The sequence below is a fragment of the Panthera pardus genome, unplaced genomic scaffold (genome assembly GCF_024362965.1).
Source record: "Panthera pardus isolate Hobbes unplaced genomic scaffold, ASM2436296v1 HiC_scaffold_15, whole genome shotgun sequence".
Taxonomy (NCBI): Eukaryota; Metazoa; Chordata; class Mammalia; order Carnivora; family Felidae; genus Panthera; species Panthera pardus.
In genome coordinates, this window is record NW_026526710.1 from 70,053,122 (window position 1) to 70,068,714 (window position 15,593).

General features: G+C 40.1%; 1 protein-coding gene across 5 annotated transcripts in view; it reads left to right on the forward strand.

Moving 5' to 3' along the window:
- WDR7 (WD repeat domain 7) overlaps positions 1-15,593 on the forward strand; it is a 352,075-nt gene that overhangs the window by 244,763 nt on the left and 91,719 nt on the right. For all 5 annotated transcript variants that reach the window (XM_019463951.2, XM_019463944.2, XM_053902762.1 and 2 more), the window contains 3 exons: positions 8,437-8,554; positions 10,872-11,021; positions 11,603-11,685. In XM_019463951.2, coding sequence (XP_019319496.2) covers positions 8,437-8,554; positions 10,872-11,021; positions 11,603-11,685 — 351 coding nt within the window. The remainder of the gene's footprint in view (positions 1-8,436; positions 8,555-10,871; positions 11,022-11,602; positions 11,686-15,593) is intronic.

Below are 15,593 nucleotides of genomic sequence, written 5' to 3' on the forward strand. Positions count from 1 at the left end.
AAGAAAATGTTTGCTTATTAATCTATAACAAGATTTAGATTGAAAATGGCCTGTTCCATCCATGAATACTTGGTACAGGCTGTGGAAGGACCGAGATGGGGCAGAATGGAGCAGGGACATGCACAGGGGGGACCCGCATGATGCCGGCCTCCTGGGCCACCCTTTTGTGCCTGATTTGCTGTGTACATCCTAACGGTGCTCAGCTACCTTGCTTCTGACTGCGATGTTACACATGCTTTATGAGGAAGCTTTTATGGTAGGCTTGTGCTTTTTTAAAATTCCAGTTCACGTTAATTGAAAAAGAAAAAAAAAATACACAACGCTTCCCTCTTGATTCCCATTCTTGTGAGTTTGTGAGGGAGGAGACTGAGGAGGGTGGCTAGTCCAGGCTGCTGCCTAGTTCTGGAGACCACAGATGATAGCAGAGTTTCTTTCTTCCTCTCTCTCCCACATACTGACATCCTCTGTCAGAGATGATTTCTGAGAGGTCTCCTGCAAGACTATGGGTGGCCCCATTGATAGGGCATTTTTCCAAAATTCAAATGACTTTCTTTTAGAGATAGAACTGAGAATTTTCCATCTTTGAAATAAAAATAAAACCAGTTGGTTTCTAATATTTTCAAATATTTCACCAAACCTTAAACTGTGTTAAGTAAGCAAGCTTTTACTGAGTAGTTGATATTCGGAAGGGACAGTATGGGGTATTGTATAGTTACAAAGTTGCATCAAACAAAGATCCGGTCTCCAAGGCACTTGCTGTCCGAAGGAAGGGTAAGATGTGTCTGGAGGTAATCACAGATGGGAAGTGAGAAGCAGTGTGAAAGGTATGGACGCCCAGAGCATTGGGGGGCGGGGGGGGGGGGGGGGGAGGAGTCACGGCTGGGTGCTCAGAAAGGATGCTGGGAAGAGTTTTCTTTGCATCTTTCATCGGGATAATTGTGAGGAGGGGCAGAAGAGCAAGGACCTGCAAACGACAGACGGGAAGTACAGGCATGCCCAGCAGATGCCCAAGTGCTCCTTAAAACGCAGGGCAAGTGACCAGACACACTGTTTTACATTGTATTCATTAATTCCTTGCAGAACCTCAACTGTGGGGTGTGCCCAAGTAAAACTTGAACATAAGCCTCTTCCCGGTTATCTCTGGGGAATAGAATTCCGGGCTAAAAAGAGGATGGGTTTTACCTTTTCCTTTATAAAATGATGATAAAAATGATAATAGAAGATCACAAAGCAAATCCGAGAGAGGTTCTGTCTCTTGTCCACAGAAACACCGGTCAGTGAAAAAGGTGAGTTTCAGACCTAGGTCTCGCTGACCCAGGTCTGCTCCCGCCGCTCTCCACCTCGCGCCTGCGGAGTAATAAGATAGCCTGTTCAGAGGACGTGAAAGTGCTCAAGTCAGAGTTTTCAGCGTACTTTCAGATTTTCAAAACACACTGAGGGAAATCATTGCCATCACGAGTTTTGTACCTTCTGGAAAAATAGCCTATTTAAATATCAGGAAGCTCCTTGAGTGCCTGGGCCATGTATTATGCATGTATTCATGTTTATTCATAGCACCTGTCACATGATTTGCATTCAATAGACAATTAAGTCATAGAATTTTAGAGATGAAACTCTTCAGCAGCATTCAATCCGGTGCTCTCAAGATGCTATTCAATAGAAACAAAGTTGGGAGAGCTAATACAACTTGCCTGAGATCTCAGCAGTACTGGAGGAGTAGAGACTGTCACTCGAGCCTCCCGACTCCCATTCTGCTGTTCCCATACCCGTATGGTTATGCCACCCTTTATGTGACAGACGATCTACAGGTAGACTCTCTGGGGAAGTTTTTAAATTAATGATTATGGGCTGCTCATTCATGATGGACCGTTGAATAGAAAATGCAGGCTGCATTGCATTGAGATCATAGGTAGAGCCATCGCAACAAATGGTGAGAAAAATAGAAACATGTAGTATTATGTTTTTTATAAATCCATCATTTTTTAGATCAGCATGGTTATGTAAATAAGGATACAGTGTTAGAAACGGTTGAAAATCTGACTTTATAAATGTATGGAAAAACTGTTTTGCTACTGGAAAACTAGACTCCATTCTCTACGCGTTGTGGTCTGTTTATGGTTTTGTTTTCCTAGTTCACGTTGCGGGGCCTTTACTCTGAAAGAGAAGGGCAGAGCCGTTTTGGCCCCCACTGCCAAAGGTGGGCGGTCTCTCATCTGTTACTGCCACGACTGAGGGATGTTAATGAATTGCCAAAACCCACTGCTTTTCTGGGATATTCAGTTTATCAAACTTTCAAAGAGAAACATATAGTCACTGGAAACCATGCATGCTTTGAAAGCCCCATATGTTAGAAATACTCTTTTTGAACCACATAAAGTAGAATTGGAGAAAAGGGAATTGGCATTTTAACTCAAGTTTCAACCACACTTTTAAAAATTTGAGCGGCAGGGAGTAGAAAAAAAAGAACACATCATACAAACAATAAGGCGCTTGAGGATTTTACATTTAAATTATTTTTCCTGGGGCGCCCGGGTGGCTCAGTCGGTTGAGCACCAAATTCAGACTCTCACTAGTTCACGATCTCGCAGTTTGTGAGTTCGAGCCCCGCGTCAGGCTCTGTGCGGACAGCTCAGAGCCTGGAGCCTGCTTTGGATTCCGTGTCTCTTTCTCTGTCTGCAACCCCCCGACTTGTGCTCTGTCTGTCTCTCTCTCAAAAATAAATAAATGTAAGAAAATTTTTAAATTATTTTTCATATTCATATGACATCTATTTTTAATAGAAAGTTTATAATCTGAGGGAACCATTTGACTAAATCTTGTTAGCACAGATTTTACATTACAACTCCTAGTTGTAAATGTGTACAACATATGGGAAGTAGGTCTAAAAGACAGGCACTTGTTGGGGCCTTCGCCACATTTGCGTTTAAGAAACTGATGCCACCTTTGAGTTATCAAATTTAAGGCTTAACATGACAAGAATTAACGATTCTTGATTACATTAAAGACATTTATTAGTACATCTGTTTTACCCAGAAGGGGTAAGATGGAACTCCCAGTTGTTCTGTAAGTATGCATATTCCAGATAATTTCAGTCTTTGTTCTCCATGAGCCTTGTTTTCAGTGCCCTATTACTCTTTGACTTGGTCAGCTTGGACTTCCATAACTCATACCACAGACTGGTATTGAAATTTATTTCTCGTAGTTCTCGGAGCTGGGAAGTCCAAGAACAAGGTGCTGACAAGGCAGGTCTCTTAATGAGGCCTCTTCCCTGGGCTGGTAGGCGGCTGGCTGCCATGTCGCGGTGTGCCCACCACTCGGGGACAGAGTGAGAGCAAGCTTTCTGGTGTCTCTCCAGTGGGCACAGATCTCACCGTGAGGGCCGCACCCACATGTCCTCATCTGACCCTAATTATCTCCCAGAGGCTCCATCTCCAGAGACCATCACATTGGGGTGAATTTTCAGGGGACACAAACATTTAGTCCATAATACTGTTGACCATGATTTGTGGGTTGTTCTCTGAAAGTCTAAGTGGTTTTTCCCCCCCTGAATATTCTCATAGAGTATTCCTTAATTTGACAGATGGGGAAGTCTGACAATTGTAGATGGTGACATTTAACTATAGCGGCCTTACATGTAACTTTTAAAATGCTTTTACCACAATGGAGTAAGGGTTAGAACAGGATTAATGAGCAGTCATGTAAGGAATGAGCTCAGCCTGAGTGAACTATTTTTCTATTCATGATTTTTATTTACAGTACCTATCATCTCTGGTATTTCATATGGGATGTGTACACCAAAGTGCTGAGTAAAATAGAGAGTATGTCATCTCATATTTTTTAAACTAAAGACCCATCTTATAAACCTAAATAACAAATGATCTGCATAACAGCCAGATAAGCAGGATCAGATGAGAAGAGTGAGTTCTGTGCTCACATACAGATTCCAGAATAAGGCAGACACCCCTTTAATTTCTGACCTCTGAGCGTATGATCCTTCTTCATTCAGTTAGAATCCCACATTAAAATATATCACATACACAGTGCACCTTTGACTTGCAAGATAACTACATGTAGAATTAGACTTCGTCTGTTGGGACTACCAGATCAATTACTTTGACTTCATTGCCTGGTCAGTTCAGCCAAATAACTGGCTTAAGTGATTTTTTTTTCCTGCCGGATTTTCCGGGTAACTTCATTTAGCACGTAACTATTCAGCTACCACGATGTCCAAGGGCTGCACTAGGCACTTTGGGGGGATACACAGGATTAGAAGGCATGGTACCTATCTGCACAGAGTTCACAATACAAAAGTAATTCATAATGCCTGGCAGAATCAGATTCAGTGCTAAGAGCCTAGAATAAATGGGTTTTGTTGTTGGGTGTTTTTGTTTCACTAGATTGTAATTGAATGCTCTAGCAATTGCAGACCAACACGCAGGCTTGAGCAAGAATTGAACAGAAGGGAGGGAGGAGAGTGTGCCAATGGGGAGAGGGTAGTGGAGAAGCATAAGCCACATACCATAGTCAGAAAAGAAATGGAATTCTAGGGACGGACTTTGAAATTATCCTGGCCTCAGGAGCATGGGTGTTGAAAAGACTGAGTTATGAGTTAGTGAAACTAGATTATGGAGGACTCAGGACCTCAAGCCAAGGAGTTTAAGATCTTTCTTAGAAGCACTGGGACCCAGTGAGGTTTTTAAGCAGGTTAGCCATGAAATAAAGTTAGTGCTTTTGGAAGATTACTCTGGCAGTGGGGCATTAAGTGGACTACAGAGGAGAGAAAAGGTTTGTCTTCTTCCCCTATGCCTTGGCCACTCCTCTCTGTTCTCACACGTGAAACCTTCCATCCTGTGCACTGTGGCTATGCTGAGCCTGTGCAGAACCTTGACCTCAGAACAACAGAACCTTGACCTCAGAACCTGTGCAGAACCTTGACCTCAGAACAACAGATGTGTCCACACTGTGACGTCCTGCACTTAGGCCGTCAGACACTGATGGTGGGAATCGCTCAAATGCACACATCGACGCCTGTGCACATTGTGGGGTGTCCCTGCTTCTGCTGAAATCACGGGCAGTAGTCGTATGGGTCTTTGGTTAGCTTCCTTACCTATTACCCTACAGCTTCTCTTCCAGACCCCAAACTTGACCACTTTTCCTACCACAAGAAGTTTGCCGATTTCCCCAAATTCACAAGGTCATTTGCTGAGATGGGCTAAGGGTGATATGGGACTAGGCCTTTAACTTGAAACCAGTGACCTGCTGTTAGTTCATCTCATTTTCTGTTCACTTTGTTTCTGCTTGTGAGAGTCACCTTGGGCCAGAAGAAACATCTATTGTATGTATAATACAGGTGAGAGGCTTGGCTGGAGGTTTTTCCATCTGCCTGCTCATTTAATCTTCTCAACAGCCTTGTGAAGTGGGTCCTCTAATAGGCCCATTCTACATACCTTGTGCTTACTCAGTCCAGGGTGGCCAAAGAGCACAGCATAAGGTTAGGGGTACAGTATCCACTCGTCACGGGTCATCCTCAGGTGAGCACACACATGCATAGCCATTCATTCCCATTCTCCCCTTCTCTTTCTCCCTTCCTTCCCCCTCTTCTTGGCTTCCCACTAAACTTTTCTCCAGAGGGCACAGAGAAGGGCTGGAAGAGCAGTGGGTGGTGAGTCTGGTGGGATCCTGTTTGTGTGAGTAGAACTCCGGTTTCCAACTGCAAGAGGTCACAACAGCACACAGCTGGGAATAGACGGGACTCTTCTGCATGTATTCCGGAAGGGTCCTCCGACACTTGGCCTGCAGAAGGCAGATCCCATCCCTTAGCCACTAAGGAGGCGGTACCGCCACAGGGATGGCAGACAGGCAGCCAGAACCACGAAGTTCAGCAGGGGCAACATGTTGTCTATCACTATGTTTCCCTTGATACGATGGAGCCCATTAGGCAGCCCCGTCATTAACATATGTATCTGTGCTTCACTCGCAACCCTTACCGCAGCTCTGTAAGCTTGGTCTTCCCATTCCTGTAAAGTTGGGTCATTTGTACCACACATAAGACTTCTATCTTCAGCTCAATTTGATCTTTTTGAGGACTGTTTGAATCCCATTTCTGCCATTTAGTACAGTTGCTTTCCATTACAACCTTCTGTCCACACCAATTGATTGACAACTGTGCGTATCTTCATTTCAATTGTGATTGACGTTGAAAAGAACAGAGCTGAAGTCCACGTGTTACCACATACCACTGGAAACCTCACTCAGGGGTGCAGTCTAGCCGTTCATCCAAAGTCGCAGAGTTTGGTCATGTGACCGACCAGTTCATTAATCCAGTTAACCACAGTATGGTCAAGCCCCTCCCCCCTTTATTTGCTCCAAAGGTCCCTGTCCTGAAAGACATCACACTACTACCTTGGCTCCTCACTGAGCTCTGGACCCAACTTCCCCTTCACAAAATGCTGATACCACCCCCTTCCTGGGCAGAGGCGTGAGGACATAGTGTAGGAAAGTTCAATTTCAAACCCAGACCTCAGGTTCCACTTCCAGTTCTTCCTCCCTGCCGTGCCTTCCAGACATGGGCCAGGCTGCCCAGGAGATAGACATCCTTTCCCCACGGCTGACTGCCGGGCAGGGGTTGTTGCCTGGGGATCTTTTCCAACTCCCAACATTCTGTGATTTTATTGATCTTAGGAAATTTGAGTTAGGTTTGCTCAGAATTATATAGTTAACATACCAGTTTTGTTGGTTTCAGCCTTTTGATAATATCAACACCTTTTTGTATTGGCGAAAGAAACATCATACAGAATCTAGAAAGTGTAATCAGCTTTTGAATTTCTTAAAATGTGATCTAAACGTTACAATAATTATTAACCAATCCAGGCCAACAGTGCTCACACGGTGAACATTTCTTTTCTGGAATTCTCAATAGTAAAGTTTAATCCAGAAAAGAAACTGGCCACCTACCCCGCCCTGCTTTACTGTTAAGCGCCTCTTTCCAGCCCCTACCGAGTACCTAGGATGTCAGGATCGTCTTTGGAGGTGATATGTTCGCCCTGGCGGGCTTCCTGTTTCTTGCACATGCGCGCTATATGTGCGTACATCCGCTCACATCTCTTTTTAGTGGTAAACATCAAAGGAATGCTGTCCACCCTCCTGTCTGAGATCCTGCTTTGTATCCACCCTCAGCTTGGAAAAAAGACTGGAGACCATTAGATGTTCAGTCAAAGATTTAAGCAATGTAGCAGTCACAAAAAAATTATAAGCAGAATTCTTTATAATCAATTTACCTTTCTGTTAACAGTGATCAGAATGCCTAATGCCTACTTATTTTCATCTAAAAGTTAAAGTAATGATTCTTAGACTAATCATAGAAATATTTGTAAACTTTTTAAGAATTTTTAGTAAACATAATTCAGTTTACACGTGAAACATGCATGCTTATTTAATTGGAGCAGGAAAAATCTTCATATAATTTCTTATGGGTATTTAAGTGTCAAATTTATTTAACTAGAGGGAGAAACTATGATGCATCTCTTACTGAGTAGCAAAATGCCCCTTGTGTACAGCTGATGTGTGGATCACATCCCACATTTTAATAAAAAGTCTTAACTAGTTTTCACAGTAGTCCCTGTAAAATGTACAGGAAGCCTACAACAGAAGTCATATTTAGGTTTTAGGGTTGGCAAAGGAATATAATATCACTATCCTATGAGAATAGTCTCACAGCTTGGAAAGATTTATTTCATCATGTATATATGCTTATATATAGCCTGGACAATGCCATGCCTATGATCTTTATAGAGAGAAAATAAGTATCCATTAATATAATTTTTGCGTCAATACAAAATAACCATTGGCAGAACATGCTGACTAGTAGATTGGTACTAAAAGTATTGACCATGAGGTAAATTAACAGTACTGAGGTTATTTCAAACTAAAAATAATTATAAAAACTAGAAATAATTTTGCAATTTTCAGTTCTTTTGAGAATTCTATGGACAGAAGTGAATTTTGCTTCCTTTCAGATACGTGTCCTTAAATGAAGCCTTTTTATGTGGCCTTACAAACAAATTATTACCTTTCATTTTTTTTTTTTTTTTAGCAAAAAAACTGAAAATGCCCAGCTCAGTCTTCTTTCTTGCCTTATTCTGAGCTTTGGGATGTGCGTTCAGTACTAGTTCTTGATAATTTGTTAACAAGGCGTTTTTAACACTTTGGACAGATGCACATACTGTTTTCAATCTTCACGGTTAATTATTCGATTTTGTATTTGATGCCAGAACACCCTGACTCCTAATCACTGCTCATTGTTGCAAGTCCATTATATTCTAACTGTTTGAGTGCTCCCATTGACCTTGAACTGACATTATAAGCTGTGTCTAATCTTTTCAGTCTATATTTCTAATGCTTCTTTTCTCTTTTCCTTTTTTTCTGATCCCTGTTTAGCATCACAATGGGGCTGCCTCTTAGCCCGGCTGCTGACTCCGCCCGCTCTGCGAGGCACGCCCTCTCGCTCATTGCCACTGCCAGACCACCCGCCTTCATCACAACTATCGCCAAAGAGGTGAGGGAGCCTCTCTGGGTGCTCCACCTTCTCACTTAGAGGAATTATTAGACCTTGTGAGCTGAGGGTCCATATCCACGAATAATCTTTCCAGTTTGTTCTAGAACAACGCAAGCTAATAATCTCGTGCTGAAATGAATAGATACGAACCTGTGTGCCTGCACAGTGATTACCACGGCAATGCCTTCATTACGTGCGCTTTTGTATTCGTTTTTGTTCTCAAAGTTAACTCACTTGCAAATATTTGAAATTAATTTTTCCATCTGAAATATAGCAGGCTGATTCTAATTAAAATATGCTATAGGTATTCATATTTTACAAGTATAAATTCCTGCCTGTAATCAAAACTTAACTTATTTAACATTGGCTCTTCAACTGTAAACAAAAATGTAAGTCATAAACTTGCTAATGGTTTTTCCTATTACATGTCGCAGATAAAGACTTGAATGCCGATTGATTCCCACGTTCTTAGTGTTCTAACTAATTGCCCACATCTAACTGAAAAACTAGTAAAGAACAATGAGCCAATTATAGGATCTTTCCTATGGGTCTTAGTAGTGGGAGAACAAGGAAAGGGTGATCAGCTCCTATATTTTTTTTAAAGGTTTATTCCATTTCAGCATGAATAACGTGCAGAGTTGGTGTCCGTGGGGTATGAGCTCTGTCTGAGTTGTTTTTCCTGTAGCTATGATGAATTTTTAAAATACTAAATAAATACCTCTGAGTCTGCCCTGATAACCTGAAGCCTGCCGGGCCTGTGTCTGCCCCAGAGCCATCCTTAACAGGCATGCAGCAAATACTTGTGACGTGAAGGTAACTGGAAAGGAGGAAGGAAGGTCCTAATAGCCGGTTGTATCGGTTTATATGAAGTGATGGGACTTTGAATTCATACCTAAAATATGTAGAGTAAGGCTGTGTGTTTTTCTAAGTGTGTAAAGTGAGATTACACTGTATTTAAAATATGCATGTGTAATATTTTTATAATTTATAGATATTATATATTTATATGAAGTATATGTATGAATCAACAGATTTATTAGCCACGGAATTTTTTTTTTTTTACCAGTTTTTGTATCAGTTGAATATGCATAGGTAGTAATTTTGAGAATGTTGAATAAACCTTACATCAGTCTGACCACATACACAGGTCCTATAAATGCCAGGCATAAAACTGACTCTTTAAAGAGTAAATAAGTATTTATGTTCATTGTGTTTTTGAAATTAATTTTCACCATTTCCTTATGAATATTTTTTAAGTTTATTTATTTATTTTGAGAGAGAGAACACGGGTGCATGAGTGGGGGAGGGACAGAAAGAAAGGGAGACAGAATCCCAAGCAGGCTCCACGCTGTCAATACAGAACCTGACGTGGGGCTCAAACTGACATCATGACCTGAGCTGAAACCAAGAGTCAGATGCTTCACTGGCCGAGCCACCCAAGCACCCCCACATATGAGTATTTTTAAATGAACTGTTAGAATAGCCGCGCCTTGGATTTACTGTACTCCAGCATTTGGTTAGAAAAGGTATTTTTTAAAATATTTTAATGTTAATGCTTTACGAATTGCCAGTTGACTCCCACGTTCTTAGTGTCCGACTATTTCAATGTAATAGTTAACATTTACTACTTTGTAAAAATAAGTTTACCACTTCCCTTAGAGTTTTGGAGTAAAATCCTGAAGTTCTTCTCACTGTTACTACTGACCCCTCCCCGTCCTCATGCCCACTCCTCCATGGCTGGCCCAGCGCCCAGCACTGTTCTTCCTCCTCTGAATGATGAAGACTTACAGTCTGTATGGGAAGAAAAATCACATTGGACTTACATTCTTTACAGTGCCTGTTGTTTTTGGAGGTATATGGGAAATACGACACTTTATATGGGAAATACGACACTTACAATGATGCCTGTTAGACCGGAAGTGTTATATAAGCATCATTTACTATTATTACTTGAGAGCAAGTCTCCTGTCTTTTGCTTGCTGGTATCTTCTAACTGCTGTCCACCTCAGCACCAGATCTACCAAATTCACAGACCTTCAGTCTGTCTTTGGAGAAATCTCATGGTAATGTTGTCTTAAGGTCTCATATAATACCCGGGAACTTAGCGAATTTTATCAGAGAATACTCGCTGAGCTTTTACTGTACTAAATACTTTTCTTTTGCAATCAAGTGTTTTCTGACCCACCCCAAGAGGTTTGTTTCTGTTGATTCTCCTTTTTCCCCTACTGTATTAACAAGTGAAAAACAAACTAGTGGCTGGGAACGCAGAACTGAGTGGAGCGTCAATCATACCTACAGCACGGAAATGTTTCCACAGGTGCACAGACACACAGCTCTTGCAGCAAATACCCAGTCACAGCAGAGCGTGCACACAACAGCTCTTGCACGAGCTAAAGGGGAAGTTCTGAGAGTCATTGAGATTCTTATTGAAAAGATGCCCACAGATGTTGTGGATCTTCTCGTAGAGGTAAGAATATCCTGCTGTAAATGTGGCAGCAACAGCCTAAATCACATAGGTCAGTGCAATATAGAAATCAGCATTTTTATTTCCAGCATCTCAAAATGAAAGAGAGACAATTAAACGAATTAGCTTTTGTACCATTTCACAGGACCTTATTCAAATTTCCTTAACAAATCAAAATAATCGTTGTGTACGCTTACCATTCACAGGGAACTAGCCTATGTTGGAGTAATTCTTAGAAGAGTATGTCCTCTTTAATGCCTTCCATTATGAATCAAACAATATATGTAGTGTGTTTGAATAAAAGCTACCCGTATTGTAGATAAATCTGAACCACCTTTGAAGTCAACAAGTCTTGTTTCTTCCTTTTACTGTTCTTTCTTTTGTTTTTTTACAGGTAGGAGAAAGAATAGTTGATAGTATAAAGTAAATCTCCTGTAGCTTTAGTAAATATAGTGTAGTTTTAAAGTAAATATTGCGATCAAACTGTCTAGAATTTTCATGCAAATGAGGCCTAAGTGAATAATTTAAATTTTGGAAAATTAAGTATTTGAAATTAACTTTACATATGTATCTTTTCTATAAAGGTTATGGACATCATTATGTACTGCCTTGAAGGATCTTTAGTTAAAAAGAAAGGTCTTCAAGAATGTTTCCCAGCCATCTGCAGGTAAAGAAACCTTCAGTAGCATGCAAGATAAATAATTTCTTCTGTTTGTTTTAAGGAAATGCCATCAAATCATCATCATTTTTTAATTTAGTTTTTAAAGTTTATATATATATACATATACATATGTATATATATGTGTATATTTTTAAAGTTTATTTATTTATTTTGAGAGAGAGAGAGACAGAGCAGGGGGAGGGACAGAGAGAGAGAATCTCAAGCAGGCTCAGCATGGAGCCCACTATGGGACTCAAACTCACAAACCATGAGATCATGACCTGAGCCGAAATCAAGAGTTGGACGCTTAACTGACTGAGCCACCCAGGCATCCCTATTTATTTATTTTTGGGAGAGAGAGAGAGCACACAAGCAGGGGAGGGGCAGAGAGAGAATCCCAGGCAGGCTCCATGCTGTCAGCGTGGAGCCTGACATGGGGCTGGAACCCACGAACTGTGAGATCATGACCTGAGCCAAAATCAAGAGTCAGATGCTTAACTGACTGAGCTACCCCGGTGCCCCTCAAATAAATAATTTTTACTAACGAATTATTTTTGAAAAATTTTAGCAGGATGAGTTTGTAGTCTGATGCCTGCTTACATTCTGAAAACAAGGCAGCTTACAGTCAAAAACACAAATGCGATAGAACCACTATTTGAAATTGGGTCATGAAGAGATTTTCTCAAACCTTAAAAAAATGAGTAAGAGATAGCATCTATGGAATATGTGTGTGCTCTCACATTCATTACTCCAATTAACATTTCTATTAAGAAGAGAGTCTAGGAAGCCTCTGACTTAGGAGAGAAGGTACACTTTTCAGCCAAGGGAAAACTTTATGGCTCATTTTCACTGGTAAGTTTCTTTTTTTAATATAAAGATAGCAATTTCCTATGGTACTACTCAGTGTAGGTGTTTTTCCCTGGGAGAAAACTGGCCAAGAGCAGTAAAAACTTCTATAAACAATGTTGCATATGTTAAGCACAACCAATAATTTTAGATGTCTATAGCATTTAACTGTTATGAAATGAAAGTTTTTAAAATGTCAAATGTAGTCATGTTTATTTTTCCTTTAAAGTAGTTTTTGGTTCTTAAAATGTTTATAGCTTGGGGAACATTTTGTTAATTTTTTTTTTTTTTTTTTTTAACTCCAAGGGGTCAGTGGAAATAGTGCTTAAGTCTATTGAAAATCATGGTTTTTTGTAGAAAATAGAACAACCAGTTAGTCATCGTTACATAATGTTTTTCCTTTTAAGACCAGTTTAGTGATTTCCTTACTTATTTTTTGCTTTTACTTTCCATTTTGCTTTCTCTGAGTGTATGGTAGCAAAAAGCTTTATTTTAGGCTGTAAGCTTAAATTTTTGCCTGAGAGTAGTGATGTTACATGATGCGTAGTTACTTCTTCTGTATCTCCTGGCATTTGAGCAAGTCTTTGCTGAATTAATTGTACTCCGTGAGTCTTCCAATATCTACAGTAGACTTTATATTGTAGTCTCGTCATTTTGCTGTTGCTGAGTCACAGCACCCAGAAATGAAACCAAGAACACCTACACGAAAAGATTATGCTGGAATATACATGTGTACAGATATGTATTTTCTTGTGGTACAGATTAGGCATGTTAGAACACAGTAATTTTTTAACACCATGCCACATTAATTCTGGTTTGCGTTCCTTTTGTTAAAAATCGTATGTATAAAATCTTTTCATGCAGTTAATTGATAAGAGTACATGTAGCTGTTATATTCCCAGTCACTCGTTCTCAAAGGACATGCCTATGTGAAATGGACACTGGGGTGTCACTTTACAGACGTGATGATTATTGCAGAGCTGAATGTTAGCAAAGCCTTTCTTATGGCGTCCGTCATGGCGAAGTAAATAAGCGTCCTGAAGTTAACGTGACAAAATTGTTCGGTGTTTATAGGGCCTGTCTTTGCCCTTGCTGGAATCCTGCCTCCCTCCCAAGTGGCACCCTCAGTTCCTTCAGTCGCCCTAGTTTACCGGAGTCCGCTTTTTTTGCTGGTATCTCATTGCCAAAGAGTAAGGGTTCTGCTGGATTGCTAAGGAGGCATGCTCAGTAGCAGGTTTTTCTGATTTGGCAGAAAGCAATTGTATTTTGTTTATTAATTTAATAACGTGTATTGCACACCTACTGTGTATCAAGTATAGCTAGGCCCTGGGGCTACCATGAGGAATGAGATGGTATCCTCAGGGAGCCCACAGGGTCTAATAAGGTCAGTGCTTATTAAGGTAAATAATTCCAGGGTGCTGTGTTATGTGCTACAGTAGAATTACATACCAGAGAGAGGGTTGGGGATATGGAAGGCTTAGAAAGTTTCACAGATGAGAAAGCAGAATAATAACAACAACAACAACAACAACAACAATAATAATAATTAATAATAATAGAATCTGAAGAAGTTTCATAAAAGGGAAGGCAGACTAATAATGATCTATTAAAGGAGAAAAATGTTTTGATAAAAGTGGCTGCCAAACAATTAGAAGGATTTGTCTCCCACAAGGATTTGAGTTGGTGGGGGCAGAAGTGGTGATGGGTTCTGGGAGAGCTTCACAGAAGAGTTAGTGGGGTGAGCTTCACAGAAGGAACAGGAGTGTGCCATCGGGAATTGCAGAAAGAACCAGACCAGTAGATGTCTGGAGATACAAAAGTACAGCCAGAGTTTGGCAAATGCTGGGTAGTAGTGGCCGGAATGTAGGTTGAGGATGAAAGTCTAACATAGTGCCAGAGTCTAGGGCTTTGAATTCCATACAAAGGAATTTGGCCATTATTCTGTAAGTAATGGAGAATCAACAGAGTTTCAGCGAAAACATGTAATTCTTTGGCCAGAATGTAGTTGATAAGACACAATCGTGTGAAACTTCAGATTTATAACAAACAGTTGTTAGCTACCTGTTAAGAAATTATGTTAGATATTACTACAGCTGTGAATATATAAGCCACATAGGCCCATTTATGTGAGAGTCAACCCATAAGCAAAGAAAGATGATTAACAATATAAGGTTGTGGATTATACTAAATGTTTGTTAGAATAGGCAATAAATTATGGAGGACTTCAGAGAACATTCAGCTCAGATGGGACCTCAGAAGTTTTACAGATGCCATGCTACCTATTGGCTGATTTGCATAGGTTGATAAATGAACAAAAACAAAGATACCAACATATCAACAGAAGTTAAAATTATTTTATTGAGTAGCTGCCATGTCTATGCCATTGTACTGGGTGCCTTACGGCGCTTATGAGCCCTCTACTTATAAATGCCCTTCACTAAATATGAAACTGCAGTCAAAGTCAATGATGTGAATATCTGTGGTCCAGTCAGGTGGCATTTGTTTTTAAAATCTTTATATAATATTGTAGTCTTTTTTTGTTGTTGTTCATTTTTCTTCTTTCCTTTACCCGATTATAAAGACGCTATGGGTTTTAGCTTAGGCTAACTTCTGTAATGTTGCTATATACCAGCATTTAGTTGTTATGGCTGCTAGATCAAATCTTAAAAAGGTGTTAAAAAAAACTTCATTTAATGTTATTTTTAAGTGACATATTTGTCAAAGCACCCAGGAGAATGCTCGTGATTTAGATATTCAGAGAATGTTAGTTTCCTATGGGTCTCTCTATCTTAACAATAATGTAAACACCAAAACGTATATAAGAAATTAGTTAATAAGGATTTGAAAGTATTTTATAGGCATAAAGAGTATACAGAATGGCATTATTTTCGTATATGTAAAAATTGGTTTACTTCTCAAAATATTAAATAATTTTTAATCAATATTACAAAGGTGAGTCTAACATCTAAAGTTAGGAGCTAATGTAGTATTCTGAAGTCATCAAATATTTAAAAATCGAAAGTACTTTGACTTGGGTTATACATAAAATTCAGTTTCCTGTGAGTACT